The sequence below is a fragment of the Ranitomeya variabilis genome, chromosome 3, assembly GCF_051348905.1.
Source record: "Ranitomeya variabilis isolate aRanVar5 chromosome 3, aRanVar5.hap1, whole genome shotgun sequence".
NCBI classification, from domain to species: Eukaryota; Metazoa; Chordata; class Amphibia; order Anura; family Dendrobatidae; genus Ranitomeya; species Ranitomeya variabilis.
In genome coordinates, this window is record NC_135234.1 from 64,375,125 (window position 1) to 64,397,233 (window position 22,109).

At 40.2% G+C, this 22,109-nt stretch overlaps 1 protein-coding gene across 1 annotated transcript; it reads left to right on the forward strand.

Moving 5' to 3' along the window:
- The first annotated feature begins 278 nt into the window (after positions 1-278).
- On the forward strand, positions 279-16,439 carry LOC143817614 (uncharacterized). The gene is made up of 7 exons (XM_077299104.1): positions 279-464; positions 1,889-2,116; positions 5,723-5,941; positions 6,835-6,921; positions 10,489-10,590; positions 12,147-12,197; positions 13,368-16,439. Exons 1-7 carry the CDS (start codon positions 279-281, stop codon positions 13,839-13,841), a joined length of 1,347 nt encoding a protein of 448 aa, XP_077155219.1. The 3' UTR covers positions 13,842-16,439.
- Positions 16,440-22,109: the final 5,670 nt, after the last annotated feature.

The following is a 22,109-nucleotide window of genomic DNA, read 5'->3' on the forward strand; positions in this document are numbered from 1 at the left end:
CACCTGAATTTTGATGAAAACACCTTCATGAATAAGGCACAAAATCTCTCTATGGTAAATCTTATTTTTGAAAGTCACTCAGTTGTCTTGTGGCCATCATATAGACCTTGCCCTGAGTGTTACCACCTATAGGCTTTTAGTGCTACAGAGAGGTCTGTTCTTCCTTTCCCACTGTAATGATTAATGTGAGGTCGGTATAATTGACCCAATTTCTTGTTTAATCGTTTTTACGTTTTTCTTACTTCATTACATTTGTAATAACATTTTTGCTTCACGTGATGTTATTTCTAGAGGCCATTGATACAATAGTACGGAACAGTAAGAGCACCCATGAGCTTCTAAACCGTAGAAAAGTTGTTCGTGGCGTCATTGCTACTCACCTAAAAAATGAGGGCATTTCTGTACCCACAAATTTCACAAAGAATGAAGTTATCCAGAAAACTCTTGCGCACTGGAACAATCTGGTAAGTACATGGAGATGACTGAAAAGTCATGCCCATTGGTGTTTAGGTTTAATATCCTATTATTTCCTATACTAAATTAACCTGAATTGACTGAAATGAATACTAGAATATTGATTTCTCGATGGTGTAGGAGTCCTGACTACTAGTGATGAGCGAGTATACTCGTTGCTCAGGTTTTCCCGCGCATGCTCGGGTGATCTCCGAGTATTTTTTAGTGCTCAGAGATTTAGTTCTCATCGCCGCAGCTGAATGATTTACAGATGCTAGACAGCTTAAATACATGTGGGGATTCCCTAGCAACCAGGCCACCTCCACATGTACACAGGCTGGCTAGCAGCTGTAAATCATGCAGCTGCGTCAACAAAAACGAAATCTCTGAGCAGTCACAAATACTCGGAGACCACCCGAGCAACGAGTATACTCGCTCATCACTACTGTCTACTAATTGTGGGAACTTCTATTCCATCTTCAATGATTCTCTCACAGAAAGCCTCTCAAAAAATATTCTATTTCCACAGACCTAAACTATCCATACTTCTCCCCCAACAAGATACAAGCAAAATATGGAACCCTGAAGCTCTGACAGTGGAGACATACTGTAGCTTTTTATTTTTATGCACACATCGATATTGTCACATCACCACCCACATCTGCTCCAGCTATGTCTCCTTTCGTTTACCTCCGGTCACAGCTCGGGGGTCACGCTGTCATCTGACACAGCGTGGGAACAGCAGCTCTCTGACTGGCGGTAATAATCTTACCACCAATTGGAGCAGTGTTTGCCATACTGTCATGCAGATAACAGCGTGGCAAACAATGGATATTCGAGCCCCCTCATTCATCTGAATGGTGTCAATGGCCGAACCCACCGAATCCAAACATCTAGTTGTCACAAAAATGGTACTTTAATGTCCAAAAACACTGTAAAACAAGAGTACATTTAAAATAAAAGTCAGTTATAGAAAATCCACTTAATATCATTCTAAATTATTATTTATATGGAAGCATCCAGTCCCCCCAAAAAACTTGGTGGAAGTCATGTCAGCCATTCATGACAGAATACTGACCACTATTAGCTATTATTCAAGGAGCAGCCAATGCCACAAAGCCCCATTGGGGGCAACAAGGCACATGGTTACACTATTTATCCTGGAGCTTAGCATCTCACCCTCTATTCAAGTATACACACATGTGCTGGATGATCTTGCAGTGTTGCATTGAAAAGCCCATAAGAGGAAGGATAGACAAGAGTAGTCTACCACTGCCCCTGGCCTGCTTCTCCCCTTGTTTGTACATAGGGAGAGACCTGTCAATCATCTGGAGCTGGCAAGGGGTCACAATGGACTTACGGTATTAGGTCTCTACTTATAGGCACGGGCTCTTCAAAATAAATGTAGGTAATATAATTTGCCTTTTTGTACCAGGAAAGCATCCCAGCCGTGATCTTTACTCCAATTAAAGACCCTGTAACTTCATCTCCCGTAATAATACCACAGAAGATTTCTGATGTGCCAGTTCAGCAGCGACAGAAGGCTTGGAGTAATGTTCCCTTGTCCCTGTTCTCCACTGATATTTCCAAACTGTCCATACACAGCAGTCAAAGGGAAGAGAAAAGAGAACAGAGGTCGCCAATGCAGACCTGCCGCCCTCAGGTGAGTCTACAGAAGCTTAGCTTTATGATATTAGATTGACACATATTGAATTGTGTATTTATACATTCCCAGAGTAATCTTTCCAAGCTCCTTCATCACTGGTCTGCTACAGGAGTTTTATCATATAAAATTGGATAAGGATAAGGATAAGAGACCCGATTCATCAAAGGTTTTATGCCAGAATTAAAAGCTTTGAAAAGTTGCTAAATTTTGGTGCAACTCTTGAGGCTGTTTTAAAATTTTGCACACAATTTTCTCCCATTTCTGACAAAGTTTGCGAAACTGAAGTGGGATGACGGCGTGATGACTGCCGCTTGTCAAATTCATTATGAGAGGGGGCTTTCGCTGTGCCACAAATCTTTCTCCAGCAGGGACTGGACTAGGACTTGTAGCAAAGTGCACCCAGATGAGCACACCACTTGTCCGACGCTCCTGATTCATTAGGAGACTTGAGCTTCTTAATGAATAAGGAGCGTCTGACACCAACATTTTCATGAATCAGGGCCAAGATTTTCTAAAATGGCTCAATCATTTAAGATAATAGTAAGATAATAGGGTGGGAAACGGGGTATTTACTCAAATGCTTCCACCAGCTAATTTCCTCACTTAAGTCTAAGGGGAACACCCGCTAATAAAATGCCGAAATTACTCATTGTTGGAACTTAACCTTAGAGGAAGGTTTACACTTTGTGCTTTGTCTTCTCATGTAGAAATGATAGTGAGTTATATTTATGCAATTTAAAAAAAAATGACAAAAATGTTTTGGTGTATACTATACTTTCTGGATAAAAGAAGTTGAGGCATGGGCAGCCCATTTTGACTCTATCACCCACATAAACCTTGAGCCAACTCTGGGTCCTGACAATATGGCAAGGTTTAAATATTTTTAGAGCCAATTATGATTTCTTTTCCTCAATTTAAAATAATTGTATAGATTATATTGTTATCAGAAAAACTACAAAATGAGAGAAAGTTAAAATAGAATCCATTTTGTATAATTTGCCATTATGATTTCTATGGAAGAGCATGCAATCCTAAGATAAATAGCAGAAGTTGACCAATCTAATACTGTAAGGGTACCGTCACACATTGAAATTTCCATCGCTACGACGTTACGATTCGTGACGTTCTAGCGATATCGTTACGATATCGCTGTGTCTGACACGCTACTGCGATCAGACACCCTGCTGAGAATCGTACGTCGTAGCAGATCGTTTGGAACTTTCTTTCGTCGCTTGATCACCCGCTGACATCGCTGGATCGTTGTGTGTGACAGCGATCCAGCGATGTCTTCGCTTGTAACCAGGGTAAACATCGGGTAACTAAGCGCAGGGCCGCGCTTAGTAACCCGATGTTTACCCTGGTTACAAGCGTAAACGTAAAAAAACAAACCGTACATACTCACCCGTCGGTGTCCTTCAGGTCCCTTGCCGTCTGCTTCCTGCTCTGAGTGCCGGCCGGAAAGTGAGAGCAGAGCGCAGCGGTGCTGCGCTCTGCTCTCACTGTACGGCTGCACTCAGAGCAGGAAGCAGACGGCAAGGGACCTGAAGGACACCGACGGGTGAGTATGTACTGTTTGTTTTTTTACGTTTACGCTGGTAACCAGGGTAAACATCGGGTTACTAAGCGCGGCCCTGCGCTTAGTTACCCGATGTTTACCCTGGTTACCCGGGGACTTCGGCATCGCTCCAGCGCCGTGATTGCAACGACGCTGGAGCGATGATTATACGACGCTGCGACGTCACGAATCGTGCCGTCGCAGCGATGAAAATTTCAATGTGTGACGGTACCCTAAGCCATTCATGGCTGAATGCCAACTGTTATCAGCCATCCTCAATGGAGAAAAAGCAAATGCCTTGAAGCCCCATCAGGAGCAATAAGACTCAAGGTCACACTACCATCTCCCCTCAATCCCTCAATGCATAAGCTGGATGATTCACTGGCAGACACAGGGAGTGCAGGAACAATATATGGGCCCTTTGCAGTCCAATAGCTCATCATAATGCACAAATCCACCTGATTTGGAGGTGGAAGTGGTTCCCCTTACCTATTGGGCCCCTGTGCAGCTGCGCTGGTTGCACCCCAATGATATGTCCACCCCTGGGAAGATTTTGAGACGTGCGCTTCAAGGGTCTGGTACCAGATGACTATGCTTGGCCGTCATTTTAAAGAGAACCTGTTATCAAATTCTTGCTGCCCGAAGCACAATGATGTATCAGCAGGTGAGTATCAAATATAATACTTAACTTTGAAAAGGTGTTAAATAAACGCCAACAAGGTTATACATACATTAAATTAAAAATGGGTATTATTCCCACATACGATTGACCAAGGCTGAACCACAGTGGTGGATACACGTAGTCTAAAGAAATTCTTTACACTCTAGTCCAGAGACAAAAAGCCAAAGACAAACTCTCCTTATCTGACAGTGGTCATAAAGTAGTACTTCTTTTATACAATAGGATGGACATTGTGTGGTAGTCTATAAAACTATGTATAAAAATGGAACAGTGTCACCCATATGTTTCATCCAAGAGAGGAGAGGCAATCCTTATACTGTCAGGCTGTATCGTGGATCCCTGTCTGGTTAGGAGAGGATAGGGGTCTGGAGCTGGCCCTATTGTGCACTAGAAGACACTATTAATGGCCCTAACGCCCAGAGAACGCCTGCCCGTACAACTGCAGTCCACCGATTACCCTACGTGGAAATACCTAGCACTGCGTGCAACCTGACGCGTTTCTCCCTTGTTGGGTCTTCAGGGGAGGATATGTACAGGCATCTAAACATCAGCCACTGCCCTCTGATAGTCCTGTCATAGAAAAGCTCATACGGACCACACCTGCTGTTTTCAACCGAAACACCATGAGCATGAATCATGCACTGGCTGAACATTTGCCACCAGAAGTGTTTTCCTATGAAATCCTTTGACTGCACAATTAGGGAGAGGTCTTTTGGGCAACTGTAACAAAGAAGGGAGAAACCGGCCAGTGACAAGCCTCTACCTAGTCAGCCAAAACTGATAGTCCCCAGCCATTTTGTAAAGTATGTTTACAATGAAATGGTAAATGCACATTGTAGGGAAACAGAGCATGTACAGCACCATGGAATCAATGGTGCTATATAAATAAATAATAATAAAATAGGGTGATACTGTTATAAAAAAAGATATATTAGATCCAGGTAATGTGTTCACCTGAGCCAGTTGTGGAGGCACAACTCCTATGAAAGCTCAATCATGGTTGCTGTGCCCCCATGGCTTGGGGATGAGCTCCACCAGGAAACTACACCAGGAAAAAACAGCAGGAAACTCCACCAGGAAAAGACAATTCACGGTTTTGAGCTACGCTAGCCAAAATGATTGGATCCTTGATCCAATAATATAGAAGCAGTTTTTATTCCACAACACATTTCTACACCAGACTGGCGTGTTTCTGAAGTACAAAGACCAAGTGTACCATGGTTGCTGCATGATTTCAGGGCAAAAAAAAAACCTGGCTGCATTGTCAGATTTATGTTGCCAGTGGTTGAGGCTGCATAAATCTGATGAAATGTCCACTACAAATCTTCAAAGCAAAAATAGGTAATAGGTAGTTTCTTTGTTCCAGGAAATTATTCCAGCAACGATCTTTACTCCAATTAAGCATCCTGTAACTCCACCTTCAATAATAACACCAGCAAAGGTTTCCGATATGTCATTTCAGCAGCGACAGAAGGTTTCGAGTAATGTTCTTATTGTGCCTGATATTTCCAAACTGTCCATACACAGTAGTCAAAGGGGAGAGAGAAAAGAACAGAGGTCGCCATCACAAACCTGCTACCCTCAGGTGAGTCAACACAACCTCAGTGGAGCTCTATGATATATGAATGACACATGTTGAATTGTGTATTTATACGTCTCCAGTGTAAGGTTTCCAAGCTTGACCATCACTGATCTGCTATCCTATCCCATCATTGGCTGAAAATAAGGGAGTTGCTGACGTGTAATGCAGATGTCCCAAAGATGCTCATTCTCTGCAAAGAGTGGTCATCCATAGTCAGAGGCTTAGTTAGGGAGAATATTTTTGGACATCTATAAGTGTCATTGCTACCTATAAAACTGGAAGAGGCACTACAGAAACCACCGTATACAGGAGGAGTACTTATACTGCCGCAGTATGGAGCCACAGCGCCTTGTGTAGTCACGGCCAAGAGAATCTTCTATGGAATTGTTCAGGGAGGAGCATAGACTGTAGGATGGATTAGCATGGAAAGGAAATATCCTATGAAAAATTAACTGTGACCACTGTTTAACTGTTTTTTTATTAATTTGTTTTGTTTGGAAAACCATCTAAACTGGCCATGCATATCACAATAATTTGGAGACAGACAGATCCTTTCTGGCTGAGTGAACATGTTCTTATTGTCCTAAGAAAGTTTTTGAAGAACTTTGAAGTTAAATTGTTCTCTACCATAGTATGTCATCAAGAGTTCCATCACCTAAAAAGCTTCACTTATCTTCTCCACCTTGTAGATGAGGGAATTACTGCAACTAAGTAAGGTGCCGAAATCTCAGCCATCACCTGTCAGCAGGGTGCAGAGAAGTTGAGGAGGTCACCATTTGTAAAGCCATTTTTTATTTTGATCCCACGCACTGAAGTAATGTGACAAGTACATATGCAGAATTTATGAGATCACACAACAGTAATAAAGTTTTCCATGGTCATTGCATATTTTACAGACTGTGCCACACATGACAACTCACTCCAAGATTCAGGCAGTGCCGAAGACGGAAAAAGTGTTGGACACTCGATACACAAATTTTATGGTAAAGATGTGCAATGCGCAATAATGGTGGTATATTTTAGTGAAGATTTTTACAGTTTAGCACAAATTTAGGGCAAAAAACCTTTTCATACTGAGCGTAATGCTTGTCCACAGGTTATTTATGGTATTGCAGATCAGTCCCATTCACTGATCTCACATCCAATATGTCACAGATAATATTAAGATTTTTAATTCCACTGCAGTGAATGTGCACTCGCCTGCCTCCCTCCTTACCTCTCACTCAGATTTCCAGTTTGGAAGAAAACAGCTGACATTTTGAATCTCCTAGACTCAGATTAGTACAATGGCCATAAAGGAGCAGGAAATCGTAATTAATACGCAGGAGCTCCTGTTAGGACAAAAGTCAATGGCGGTACCAAAGAGGATGTCTTTTGTGTGTAGACAAATTAATTGATACAGGAGAACTCTTTTCAGAGGACTGGACAGCAACTGGGCAGTGCGAGGGGATGTGTGTATCACCGTCTATTAGGATGATGGGAAAGAGGTACCCATAGCCTGCCAGAGGGGTGGTAAAATTGTATCCCAAGTCTGGCAGGGTGTTGAGAAGGTGAGTCCCATGACCTTTCAGGGTGATCGGAAGGCAGGATCCCAAGCCAGTCATGGTAGTGGTCAGGTGTGTCCCACAGCCTGTCAGAGTAGCAGGAGCTTAGTATCCCCAATCAGCCAAGGTTCTGGGCAGGTGTGTCCCACAGCCTGTCAGACAAATAGGAAGATTTTGTTATCTCCCAGGAAGACAGCCTATCTAGCCATTGTCGCCCGTGACTAGAGAGCCCAGAACGCATATAGCGCCCTGCCTTCTGGACCTTCATCATCTACCAGGATAACAGGACCAGTGACTGACCCAGAACATGTCCTGGAGGGTTCCTGTGTGTGAGATTAATGCCTTAGCGTCACTTCTGGCTACACCTAGCCAGAAATCTCAAATCTGACCTGTGGCGCTGAGTAGCCTCCCAAAGAAGCCCATCTCCGAATCCCTGACGAAGAGGGTACTGTGGGCCGCAAGGGTAGGCCGTAAGGTAGGCTTGTGGGGTGATCTAAAATGCAACCACCATGCTATCTCAAAAAGAAGGAAGAGTCATAGAAAATATTAAGATTTCTAAAGCCATTGTAGTGAAGAGGCATTTTCCCTCCTCCCTGACATTTTGAATCTCCTAGACTCAGATGACTACAAGGGACATAAAGGAGCAGGAAATCTTAATTAACATGCAGGAGATCCTGTTAGGACAAAAAACCTGGGCAGTACCAATGAGGATGTCATTTGTACAAAGACAAAGAGTTCTAGTTTGGACAGGTAATTGAGACAGGAGAACTTTTTACAGAGAGCTGGACAACAGTATTTGACATGTGTTTACACATAAATAGCAAAGTGGAAAGGTCTTTGTCCCCAGAAAATGCATTTTGAATTCAAACGACATTGTGATTTACTGTAAGAGAAATGCTACAATAGCCAACCCAGACTTTATGTCTTTGAAAGAAAATTCTGAATGTTAGAGTTTGTATAAATCTGATCGTGATGGGATATACATTTTCAGCTTCAGGGCGAATAGGAAAGAATATGCATATTTCTTCATAACTGTGACACCTGCCTATAAGCCCCAAATCAATGTTGGTCAGATAACTGACACCAGCGATGTCATGTTTGATCACTGGGTAAATGGTAAAATCCCAATTAAATATATGGTGGCGATCTTAAACTTCTGCTATCATCCGGAGAGAAGATATCACAAAAGTTGAGAATTTCATGAATTCCTTAGGGGCTCAGAACAATCCACAACCTGTCCCAAATGAGGTCATCAAAAGGGTTGGGTGGGTGTAACTCAGGTACTTATTCACAGTGCTCGTTACTTCAAACAGGTGGCGCTGTAGAATTCAAGTCCTCTTTCTCTTTGAAGAGGCAATTTGCATATTAAATTTCCCATAGGAGCATTTCATGGCAAATAAGCCTCCTTACCTTGACAAGCCAGAGCTGGTATGTAATTTTTCACTAGGAGAAACGTTACCCCTTAGACCTCAGTCCAGAGCTTCTCACCTAGCCAAATAAGTTCTCATACTTGGCACTGTCGAGGGCCAATAGCCTGAAACACTGCAAATTGAGATTCTGATTTGGCTTTTATCCTAAGTCATATTGCACAACTCGTTAAATGGTTGATTGTGACTCATAGAATCGCCATTTCCAACAGGTGGCGCTATAGAGTTCAAGTTCTTTTTCTCTCTGAAGAGGCAATTTGCCTATTAAATTTTCCAGACGAGCATTGCACAGCGAATAATCCTCCTTACCTTGACAAGCCAGAGCTGGTATGTCACTCTCCACAAGGAGAAACGTTACTCCTAAAAAAAAAAAGAAAAAAACATTTTTTTTTTTGCTGTTTTCCCTTTTTTGAGACCTATATTGTTTTTATTTTTCCATTGACTGAACTGTATCAGAACTTCTTTTTTTGCTCAGAAAGATGACCATTGTATCGATGCCAGTTTAGAATACATGCAATGTTATGATCGCTTCTTAATGTATTAGTGAGGTCTGGTGATAAATAACACAATTCTGACTTTTCCCTAGTACTTGCAGTACGGATTCATTCATTTTGTATTTTGATAAGTCACATTTTTTATGGATACAGCAATACCAAATATGTATAGATTTAATTTTTTTTTATTTTTTATGGGGAGAAATGCCAGTGATTTGAATTTTTATATTGTTTATATTTTCTTTTTAATACTTTTTAATTGCCTGCTGCATCGAAATGATTAATAGCAGAAATCGAAGCTTAACTTTGACCGCTGCTGTTAGAGACAGATGTCGACTATGTAAGGCTAGTTTCACATTTGCGTTTGGAGGAGCTGCGGAGGGCTGCGGACTTCCTCCGTGAAGCCCCGCCCTCGGCCGCACCTCCGCCTCTAGCTCTGCCTACTTCTGCATGCGGCCTGCGTACCTATCTTTAACATTAGGTACGCAGGTCGTGCCGCTGTATGCGGATGTTTCCGCATGCGTCGTTATGACGATGCGGAAAAAAAAAATTGCTACCAGCTGCGTTCTACGCTGGTCACCGCATCGTCAAAACGACGCATGCGGAAGCATCCGCATACAGTGGCACGACCTGCGTACCTAATGTTAAAGATAGGTACACAGGCCGCATGCAGAAGTAGGCGGAGCTAGAGGCGGAGGTGCGGCCAAGGGCGGGGCTTCACGGAGGAAGTCTGCAGCCCTCCGCAGCTCCTACAAACGCAAATGTGAAACCGGCCTAACATAGCCGGCACCTGCCGCATGTGGAGACAGCTCACCTCCCATCTTGCAGACCCCAGCATGGACATATAATCACATCATTTTGCACAATGGGGCTAAAGAACTTTAAACCACTGGAAGAATGACTGTGTCTAAAATAAAGTGCTCCTTACTGCGCCATATGCTAACTTATATATTGTGACTACTTTTGCAGTATGATCCACCCCTAAAGCTAAAGCAACATTCGATGGAGTAGATATTTGACAATACGGATCTACTAGTTGTCATTCTTTTTATATAATGTTAATATAGTTTATTTCAAATTTTCAGCAATGCAACAGAAAAGTCTTCCAACCTCCAACTATACCTCCGTCTTTACCATATAAAATAAATACTAAAGAAGTGGTGACTTCTCTTTCCTCAACCACTAAGGTAAGACTTGATAAGACAGGGTATGATGACAATTACTCAGAAGTATGTGCACTTATTCTTTTTAGTCATGTTCATTCACTAATTTGTCCATGTTTTATAAGAAAATCTAATGTAACAACCTTGAGGACCAAACAAATAGGACAAAGACTTTAGTAAAGTTTAAAGATGACCTAACAACTGTTCTCACATGTCTGTTTCAGTAAAAACTTGTATTGCCCAGTGTGGAGCACCTTTTATTAGACCTCTGCGTTGTGTTGTTCCTCTGTTGTTCCTGCTACAAATCCATGAGTGAATTGACAACTGAATGTAACATTTCAGTCCAACATAGGCCAGTCTTAGAATTTGAAGGAACAAATCCCGTGAAACATTTTCAGAAAAGATTTTCTGTCTCGAAATGTAAACATATCCTTAATAAAGGGATATTTTGAAATTAGTAAATTAAGTTTGAATCATGGTCTCATGCAAAAAATCCCCTGTATGTTCTTTAGCAATTATTTGTAGGTTTTCAACATCTCTGCTTGCAAACAATTAACGGAAAGATTCACTGAATACCTTGTGTTGGGCACACGTGCACACCTCATAATGGTTGAGTTGAGCAAAACTTTGACCACGTCACTAATTAAGATTATGATTCAACGACTGCAAGCAGAGAACTTAAAAGCTGTGATATTGATATATGAAGTATAGTACAAAATTAAAAACTTGTAATGATAAGTGAAAATCATTATTAATAAGTTTGAATAGAAAAGTTTCTAAAGTAAGTTAATTGCCCTCTTATATAAACATGTTATCATCAATGAACCTACAGCATAAAAACAGAAACCCAATGGATAGATGTTCCTATCAACCCATGTGTAGGTCCGCATATCTGAGGGCGAGTTTGGTGCCCATGACGGTCCCCCATTTTTTCAGGTATAAATTCCTGTTACATACAAAGTACTTTTGTTTCAGAAAATATCTGATTTAAACCTGTAGAATTTTATTTGATTTCTGAAAAATAAGTTTCTTTTTTAAATGGGTAAGAATTGAAGTGGTTTGATACAAATTTGTTAATGTTAATCTACATAGCTCTAGACAGGTTAGCAGTAAGACCAGTAAGTCAAAATATGATAGGTCTTACCAGTGGATGTTCTACATCTTTATGGTATAAATGATGGGGTGGGGTAGAAGACAGCAAGCTTAAAAATGTTTTAATAGATTAATCTATTAATATTTTTATTATGCTTTTTTGTTATTAGGTAATTGTATACTTCTCATGATGGTCGGTGTTGTCCAGTATATCAATCCCTATTCCTTTATCTGCAATTTGTATTGTGAAAGAAAGAAGGGAGGTTGTTATGCTGGACATGCCACCTATCATGGCATTTCTACATTCTTACTTAGAGATATAAAAACACGTTTTGTATGTGGCACACAATAGTTTTTTAACAAGCTCCTGTCACTGCACTGCCTTTTTACATCCTAATAAAACATGCCGGTATCCATAAGGACATGAAAAGGGAGTGCATCTTTGGGACACAATCCCGTAGCTAACAGCGCTCATTCTGTTACTCCAGTGTTCCCCTGCAACCGAATCTGAGAAAGCCGATGGTTGTTATTGCCTCCAGGTATGTCAAAGATCAAAGCCTATTAGATTGTACTATAAATACTGTAAAAGAAAAGTTGAAATTTTTTTTATAAGTGTTTAAAAATTTTAACCCAAAGTAAAAAATCCTATTTTTTTCAAATTAAAAAGTTGTTTAATAAAAATAAACAACCAAAAAACTGTACATCTGCTCTCACCACATCCAATGGAAACTACATTTTGTCACACAAAAGATAAGCACTTAAACAGCTTAGTGGAGCTCTCAGAACATGGCAATACAGAAAAATATTGTTTTCAAACAGTATTTATTGTACAAAAGCAATAAAACATAGTCATGCCAACCCACAAAATGAAGATAACACTTAATTTGTGCAGTGAATTTGTGCAGTGAATTTGTGCATTTAAAATGTCAAACAACCAAAAGATCATAACTGCAGGTTTTTGGGTTGTTTTTTTGTTTTACAGTCTGCCCATCACGTTCATCATAACTTACTCTATAGCATATAGAGGCATAACTTACTCCATAAATGTGCGCACATTTCTGGTGGCGGTTCATGCTGGGTAACAGATCGGCCTAATTTATCAAAGGGAATATGTCAGTGGGTTTTTGCTATGTAATCTGAGAGCAGCATGATGTAAATCCTGTGTCCCTTAATCCAGCAATTTCACTTGCTGGTCTGCATACTCTCATTTTGATACAATCACCGTTTTCTCTGCTACACAGCTAGCAGAGCTCAGAATGCTAAGCCCTGTATATCCATGCTCACACCACTGATTGGCAGCTTTCTGAGTTCATTGTAGATTGACAGCTGCTAATCAGTGGGGTTACAAACAGCAATTGACTAGTAGGCATGAGACACCTAGTCGTATAGTGATAATCTCCTGCTGATAAAACACCAATTTTATTAAAACAGTAATACGCAGCCTAATATGCTGATCTACAATTACATAATAAAACCTTTTGACAGATTCCTTTGAAGTGGTGCACTCCGTTAATGAATCAGATAAGTGTACTCCATCGATCGCTTCATTAAGACGAGCATGCGCTACTCCAGTCTTATTGAATTGCCCTCCATGTATTTTAGAACATTACCAAGCTTAATTCTACTATAGAAGACCGTGGAGACTACGTCATGAAGCGAAGAAATAAATGTAAGAACCATGCTGTGACTTATTTTGCTATTGTTTACAGGATAAAGAACATACATCATATATTTGGCCAGTTGACTGTGGAACGTTTACTCATGATTTCTGTAAGTGGTTCTATACTCTGCTCAATTCCCAGCATGAATCCTCCGGACTGCAGAAGAAAGACTGGGGCCCTCAGCACTTTCTGGAGAATGCGGTCCTGCAACTTACATACATGTCAGTCAAGACGAAGTACAATGGTGGCAGGAGTGCAAGTGCACGTTTACTTGCTCTTGTTCATGAAGACAAACTTTCTTTTCAACCCAATCTCACCAGTAAAGGTATAAAGTGTAAGAAGTCCCCGGAAGGTATAGTGGTGATGATGGTGAGTGGCACCATTTTCAGGGATAACGACTTGTTCTTCGGCACATTTGATCAGGTCTTTGAGGTTGTTTGGAACTCTACAAGTAACAACTGGAAAATACAGTTTATTGTTTTAAATATCCAGAAAATTGAAAATAATGAAATAATGAAATAATCCTCATAAATCATATAGCCACAACCAATTGCATCATTGATAGTTCCAAATACGTCTCAATAACACTTATTCTATGTCCTCGTGAACTGCAATCACTACACAGGTCATCCAACTCAAATGATTGCTGATCACAAGGGTGTTCAGAAAATGTCAATTGTGAAGTATGCATAGAACATACCTAAACCCCTTTCCTTGTTTCTATCAGTTGCATCATTTTCATTTAATTGTTTTTAATTGTTGTCCCTACTAAAATGTGAGGTCCTTTGTGTTTGAGATCCTTGACGTGATTATTCCAAGAGGTCTACCATCTTGGTCATCCTTATTAACTTACTCTTTTTGCAAAGTCTGGTCCCTGTTTACTTGTTTCTTCTGTTCTATCATAAATTTTCAATTTGTCTCACATGAAATGCCTGCCACAGGTTCTGCAGGTCCTGCATCCTGCTTCGCTGAGGTGGAGCAAAAAGGAACACCAGTCATCATCTTTAATAAAGAGATCCTCATGTTACATTACAGTGAGAACAGACAAAGACTTAGAAAACCACAATAATGGCGTCCACATTCCTCACTAACCTAACTGATATTGAGGAATTTTGATTGATTTCTTCAGTAAAGATGGGTTTCAGCATGGGTTTGTATTCAGCATGCGTCTGAGCATGGTTTCAGCATGGGTTTGTAAGTCATGTCAGACTAACTTAATTTCCTTCTATGACAGAATCACAGACTGGGTGGATCAGGGAAATGCTGTAGATATAGTATATCTTGACTTCAGCAAAGCATTTGATAAATTACCTCATACCATTCTTATTGAAAAAATGACTAAGTAGAGAATGGACAAGGCAACTGTTGGGTGGATTCATAACTGGCTTAGTGATCGGACCAAAGAGTGCTCGTAAATGGCTGCACATCCAGTTGGAAGAATGTCTCAAGTGGGGTACCACAGGATTCTGTCCTGGGACCTGTGTTGTTCAACCTCTTTATCAATGATTTAGATGAAGGAATTGAAGGTAATCTGATTAAATTTGCTGATGACACAAAGCTAGGAGGGATAGCTAATACTAGAGAGAGAGAGGATTCAAAAAGATATAAATAAACTGGAGCAGTGGGCAGCAACTAACAGAATGGTTTTTAACAAGGAAAAATGCAAAGTACTACATCTGGGCAATAAAAATGAAAAAATCATATACAGAATGGGAGGAATAGGGCTAAGCATCAGCACATGTGAAAAAGACTGGGGTATACTAATAGATCATAAACTGAACATGAGTCAACAGTGTGATGCAGCAGCAAAAAGGCAAATACAATTCTGGGATGTATTAACACAAGCATACAGTCTAGATCACGCAAAGTCATTATTGCCCTCTACTCCTCTTTGGTCAGACCTCATCTGGAATACTGTGTCCAGGTTTGGTCACCACATTTTAAAAAAGACATCATCAAACTGGAGCAAGTTCAGAGAAGAGCGACCAGAATGGTGACTGGTCTGCAAACCATGTCCTATGAGGAACGGTTACAGGATTTGGGAATGTTTAGCTTGCAAAAAAGAAGACTGAGAGGAGACTTAATAGCTGTCTACAAATATCTCAAGGGCTGTCACATTGTAGAAGGATCATCTTTATTCTCATTTGCACAAGGAAAGACTAGAAGCAATGGGATGAAACTGAATGGGAGGAGACAGATTAGATATTAAAAAAAACTTTTTGACAGTTAGGGTGATCAATGAGTGGAACAGGCTGACACGAGAGGTGGTGAGTTCTCCTTCAATGGAAGTCTTCATACAGAGGCTGGACAGACATCTGTCTGGGATGATTTAGTGAATTCCTTGGACCAGATGACCCAGGAGGTCCCTTCCAACTCTACCATTCTAGGATTCTATGAGATGACCATACACACGGGATTTAGATATGAAAAGCATAGTAAATGCCCCCCCCCCCCCAAGAAATCATTTGTATGGTGGGATATAATTGTAAAAGCTATGGTTGTACCATCTGCAATTAATAAAAAGTGTGACAAGTATTTTAGCAACATATTTTAGTTATTTAAATGGCCATTTTATATAAAAAGTCAGGTTTGAAGAAAAGATCTGGTTTTAGCCATTATCTGTTGAAATAAAAGGAGGAAACAATTATTATTACTATTTAATATAATTACAATTATTTAAACACTTGTTACAAGTAAAGTAAAAAAAACTAAATAAAGCCCCCCACTCTAGATAGCTGAAGGCTGAACAATGGTTCAGCCGATTGTTTGTACGGCAGCTCTCTTGGCCAGCTCCCAGAGCTCTGCCAAACACTCCTATGAGAGAGCCGCTGGAAAACATCTCTGGAGGCAGCTTAAAGTCAATTTGTCGGTAGATTTCTGCTACCAAATCTAAGAGCAGCTTGATGTAGGGGCATGAATCCTAAGTCCAGCAATAGGTCACTTACTGGGCTACTTGCTGTACTTTTTAGAAATCCATTGTTTTATCAGCAGGAGATTATCCCTAAAACACTACTCGACCTGCTGCCAGGTAGTCCAGTCATGCCCTCACCACTGAACTGCAGCTTTCTGCATGTGCACAGTGTACACGGAGCTGCCAATCCTTGATGTGGTGGGCGGGGTTATACAGAGCTCAGCTTTCAGAGAACTGCTAGATCTCCATGCAGATAAAATAGTTTTTAATCAAAACTACAACACCGAGTAAAGTAAGTGATATATCGCTGGAATCAGGGTCTCTGCCACTATGTCCTGTCCCTCTTAGATGGGGTAGCTAAAACCTGGTGACAGATTCCCTTAAATTCTTAAAAAAACATAAAGTTCAGCAGTCCAAAATCAAACATGCTGGATTCTTATCTTTTCCAACGTTATCTGTTGAGAAAGAGTTGGCGGGTGGGGTGGGGAAAGCCATTTCCCAAAAGACTGTCAGCCACACTCTTCAATATCAGCAGATTTGGCCTACGTTAGTCTGATTTATATGGCGGCTGTGAGTCTCTTACAGATGAGGGATAATGTACTGTACATACAGTGAACATTTTGTTTGTGTCTCCATAACATCTATATTTACTTCTTCGTTTGTACACACACAGGAATCAGGTATTCTTTTGTACATTTTTATGTTATATGTTGCTTGTTATTTTCCTTTTTGTTTTATTAAATATTATTTACTTACTGATACATTTTGACTCCAGTTTTTCTTTTCACTGAAAGATATGTGTTCTCCAGTATCTGTGCCTTCTCTGGCTCGTTATTTGGTTACTTTGAATATCATACGGCAGATCACGTATTAGTTCTTACTATCAAATAAACAAATGTTAAACCTGAAAATGTAATTCTGCGGAAGAAAATGATTTATGTACAGCTTGAATATATGTTTTCTTATTATGGTAAAGTGTCCAAATTAATAAACTTTTTAAGCCAAATAACAAATGTTTTGTGGCAGATTTTATTATTATTTTTTAACAAGACTGGCTACAAAAAGAAAGAAGTATCTGTCTTTTACTTAAAAATTTCCTTCTTTTCGGTTCCATTCCTTAAAAATATGTCCTTAAAACTGAATGTGGGATTCAACCCTGAAAGTGGTCGTTAACTACAGCGGTGACATCACGTTACCAGCACAGCTCTAGCGCAGTGCTGATGCAGTGAGGCTGACGGCACGCGATGCTGAGGTCAGTGATTGGCTAGAGTGATGGCGTCCAATGTTGATTAGTGATGAGTGAGTATACTCGTTGCTCGAGTTTTCCTGAGCACGCTTGGGTGATCTCCGAGTATTTTTTAGTGCTCGGAGATTAAGTTTTCATCGCCACAGCTGAATGATTTACAGCTACTAGCCAGGCTGAGTACATGTGGGGGTTGTCTGGTTGCTAGGGAATCCCCACATGTACTCAGGCTGTCTAGTAGCTGTAAATCAATCAGCTGTGGCAATGAAAACTAAATCTCCGAACACTAACAAATACTCGGAGACCACCCGAGCGTGCTCTGGAAAACCCGAGCAACGAGTATATTCGCTCATCACTAATGTTGATGTGATATCACCTCTGTAGTCAAAACTATGGAACTGGAGCAACAGTATAGAGCCAATACTGGACCCACAGAGTGTGAGCACCTGCCGGGTTTGTTATTTTATGTATTTTACATAGTTTGGAGCACACTTTTCTGAGCGAGGACAGTGCTGTTAAAGATCACATTTTAAAGCAGCAGACACAATTTCCAACAAATCATCTCTCTGCCTCCTAACTCACATTACAACCATGCTCCTTTAGTTTCCTCCATGCATTCTCTTTAGCTTCTTATGATAGAAATCAAGGTCTGCAAGCAGTATCTCTAGTTACTACCAGTCCCATGATGACTTATCCAGACATTCCGCATGCAAATGTTTCAAGAACACAACTAACAGAACTTGTAGCATTGTAGATATTTTCAGTGAATAGATGTAGGTCTACGAAAAGGATGCAGACTGTACTGTGCAGCAGCATGCAAGTCACAGGCAGCGTGGAAGCTTCAGCTGACTGCAAGGAGTGGCTCTGATGACTGGCTGGTAACAGTCTAACATGATTTAAGAGTTTGCTCAGTCCTTTATATTGATGGCCTTTCCTTAGGATAGGTCATAAATATGAGCTATCCATCTCGGATCAGCTGTTTCAGGGCCGGATGCGCTCCATCCATTGCAGAGCAGAACTACACAGCTCCCTCAATTACATAGTATTATGGTATTGCACATCCATTCCGCAACTGAGCACATCTACCTATTTTTTTCTTATAATTATTTAATGAAAAGATTCAGACTATCAGATTTACAATACAGCGCAACCAAAACATCAGTCAAGGATACAAATCCAAAATGATTTCAACATTACAATTTACCTGCGACTGTATGAATAAGTATCAAATATCAGAAATAAGACATCTGTCACTCTGAAAGCCTCAAAAAATTTACAAATAGGATAAAATAAGAGAAAAAAAATGGAAAGAAACCAGTAGTCAATAATTGACTAAGAAGGGGAAAACGGAGGACGAAGAAAGAAAACCCGCCAATAACAACACTAACATATGAGCAGAAAAAAGCTGACCTTACATGTTTGATACAGGATAAGGTGAACAAATATTATACGATCATGTCACAATAAATCACAGTAGATCAAGGTACTCAGATATCTGTTGGAATTCCAACCATTGAAACCAGATATTGCGGAAATTTGTGTAGAAATCATGGTTGGAGGAAGTCAAGTAGGCCATATACAGAATATCATTAACTTTTGACACACAAAGGGAAATGGGAGGACAAGAAGATTTCATCCAAAAAAGAGAAATACAAATTCTAGCTGCCATGACCAAGACTCTTAGCAAGGAGCATTTATAGGTGGCCAATGGAGTCTTGCAGTGATGTAGGAGGAAAAGGGCCAGACCCATTTCCCCGATGAAAACAGTGACCTTACGAATGACATCAGTAACTCCAGACCAAAAAGGAAGAAGTATGTTATATTCCCAAAAGGCATGTAAAAAGGAGCCCTGAGCCACACCTCCAGCACGTGGGATCAGAAGAATGAAAAAGCACATGGAGACGGGATGGGACTCCGTACCATATAGCAAGTGTCTTATATCCAGTCTTCTGAAATCTAGAACTGATAGAGGACTTATGTGTGAGGGTAAAGATACAAGATCTTTCTTGAGAGGTAAAGTTAATATCTAGCTCATTCTCCCATTTTAGGATTAATGGAGGAGGTGATTGATCCAGGGGAGAAGTTAAGATGGACTTAACTCTATACAGAGTATGTCTACATTGGGCCAAACCAAGCCATGACAAATCAAATTGTTTATTAATTTGCAAAAATTTGATTTAGGAGGTAGATTGTCTAGAAAGTGTTTTAGTTGTAGACATCTCCGGTGACCCAATGAAACTGGCTTTATCAGACCCAGAAGATATTGGAAAGAGGGCAAGTCACTGCTGCCACTAAAAGACTCTGCTTGGTCTATCCCTGCAATAGTCCATGTCTTGAAAATAGGATCCGAATGACCCGGAACAAAATCTGGATGGCTTAGTGTTGGGAATAATGCTGAATACTTGGGAACTGCAATATTTCCAACCACAACATTACTGCAACAATTTAGAGTAGGGCTTACTATCGGACGTGATTTCAGATGGGGGAATAGAATTAGCCGAGCATGGAAGGGCATGTGGAAAGGGACAAAAACTTTGCTCCATGTGAACCCAGACCTTGCTTTGACCATTTTTGAACCAATTAATTATTCTCGTTAAGTGACCGGCCAAATAGTAAAGCTGTAATTCATGCTTTTCTTGATATCTATACCTATTTTTATATTTATGTGCCAGCTCATTTATAACAATTGAAAGTATCATTTCATGTCTTCTTTCAATTTGATTTATTGGCTTATCACTTAACCTTTTAATGACAAGGAATTTTTTTGCTTTTTCACTTTCCTACACTTGTTCCAAGAACACTAACTTTTTTATTTTCCTTCGACATAGCCTTATGAGGGCATGTTTTTTTCTAGAAGAGTTATAGTTTTTAATGATGCTATTCATTTTGCCATATACTGCATAAGAGGGGAAAAAAATTCAGAGTGAGGTGATATTGTGAAAAAAAAACCATTTCTGCCTCTGTTTTTGGCTTTTGTTTTTTTTGGCATTCATTCTTCACACTTGTCCAGGTTCTAGTTTCTATTATTTTAGTGGTAGAAAAAATGAGAAATAAAAAAAAGGAAAAATAGTTTATTGTCAACATTTCCTCAGATAAATAACTTTTTTTTATTTTTTAGTCAATGGAGCTGTGTGAGGGCTTGTTTTTTCCACTCTGAACTGACTTTTTTTTTTATTGATCTTTGGAATGGGTACATATGATGTTTTCATTGCTTTACAATGCATTTTTTTGAGGCGAAAGTGCAGCGACTGAAAAAAGGCAATTCTGGTGTTCCTTTTTTGTGTTTAATGGATATATGGTTTAAATAATTTCATAAACTGATATGTCAGACTTTTTTTTAACACAGCAATATTAAATATGTTTCTTTTATTATTATTTTTTATTTTTGAAGCAGGAAAAGGGATGGTGATGTAAACATTTATATATTTTTCAAAACTTTTTTTTTCATTTTCACATCCTCCTGGGGGACTTGAACCTGTAGTTTTTCAATCACTTGCATCATATCTTTCAACTCTGCAGTAATGCAGTATATAGTGATTTTGCAGCTCTCTTGTAGAGGTCAGCCTGTGTCTGATCTTCATAGGAGGACCTAGATGACAATAAAGCTTCCTTCACAAGTCTGTGTTTCCAGTACATGTGGTATCCGTTTTTTTTTTCACAAATACCACCCTTACCCATTATAACCAGAGGCATAGCTATGGGTTCAGCTTGAGGGGGGTGAAACATCTAAGTGGGCCCCTAACCGGTAATCCTGATTACAACTATGGTGGCGCACTATAAAACAGTGTCCATATTTTGCTTTTAGAAAGTAATAATGCCCCCTGTGCACCCTTGATGGTCACAATACTCTGAGTGTCTGGATATCAAAAATGCCTCTTAAGAGACCACTTACCAACTAATAATTTCCCCTAAGTCTCTCAATGTATAGCTTCTTTTTATACATTATGATAGGCCCACAGTTCCCCTATACACAGTATAATGAGCCCACAGCTCATTATACTGTATGAAGTATACTGTATGTACTGTATTATACAGTATGAAGGGCCCACAGCTACACTATACACTATATAATGGGCCCACAGCTCCTCTATGTACAGTATGAAGTTCCCACAGCTCCACTATACACAGTATAATGGACCCACAGCTCCCCTATACGCAGTATAATGGGCCCACATCTCCACTACAAATAGTATGATGTCCGCACTGCACCTCCAAAACACATTATAATGACCCCCACAATAGTCCTCACGCTACATAATGGCCTCTGCATTAGTTTTGATGTCCTGTGCTTTCGCCTGCAATTCTGTAGACGGTAGCCTTAAAGTAACCTGCGGTCTACAGAACGAAGAGCGACAGTGTGGAGAGATCATGTCTTCCTGCTCTACCACAGAGCTTAACTGTAGCGGTATGCTACGCATGCTGATATAGTAGAGTGGCTCTGGGTGGGCCCCTCTGAGCGCTAGCTGTGCGCTATCCGTGTACTGTCCGTGTTTAACATTGCAAAGTATAGGAGAACCTTTATACTTTATCTCTTTCTTTCTCCATATAGAAAAACACTAATGTCACACTGATGAAAAACACTTATGACACCGGCACCATTTTTTCACATACGTGTTTTATATGGTCGTCTGCAGGA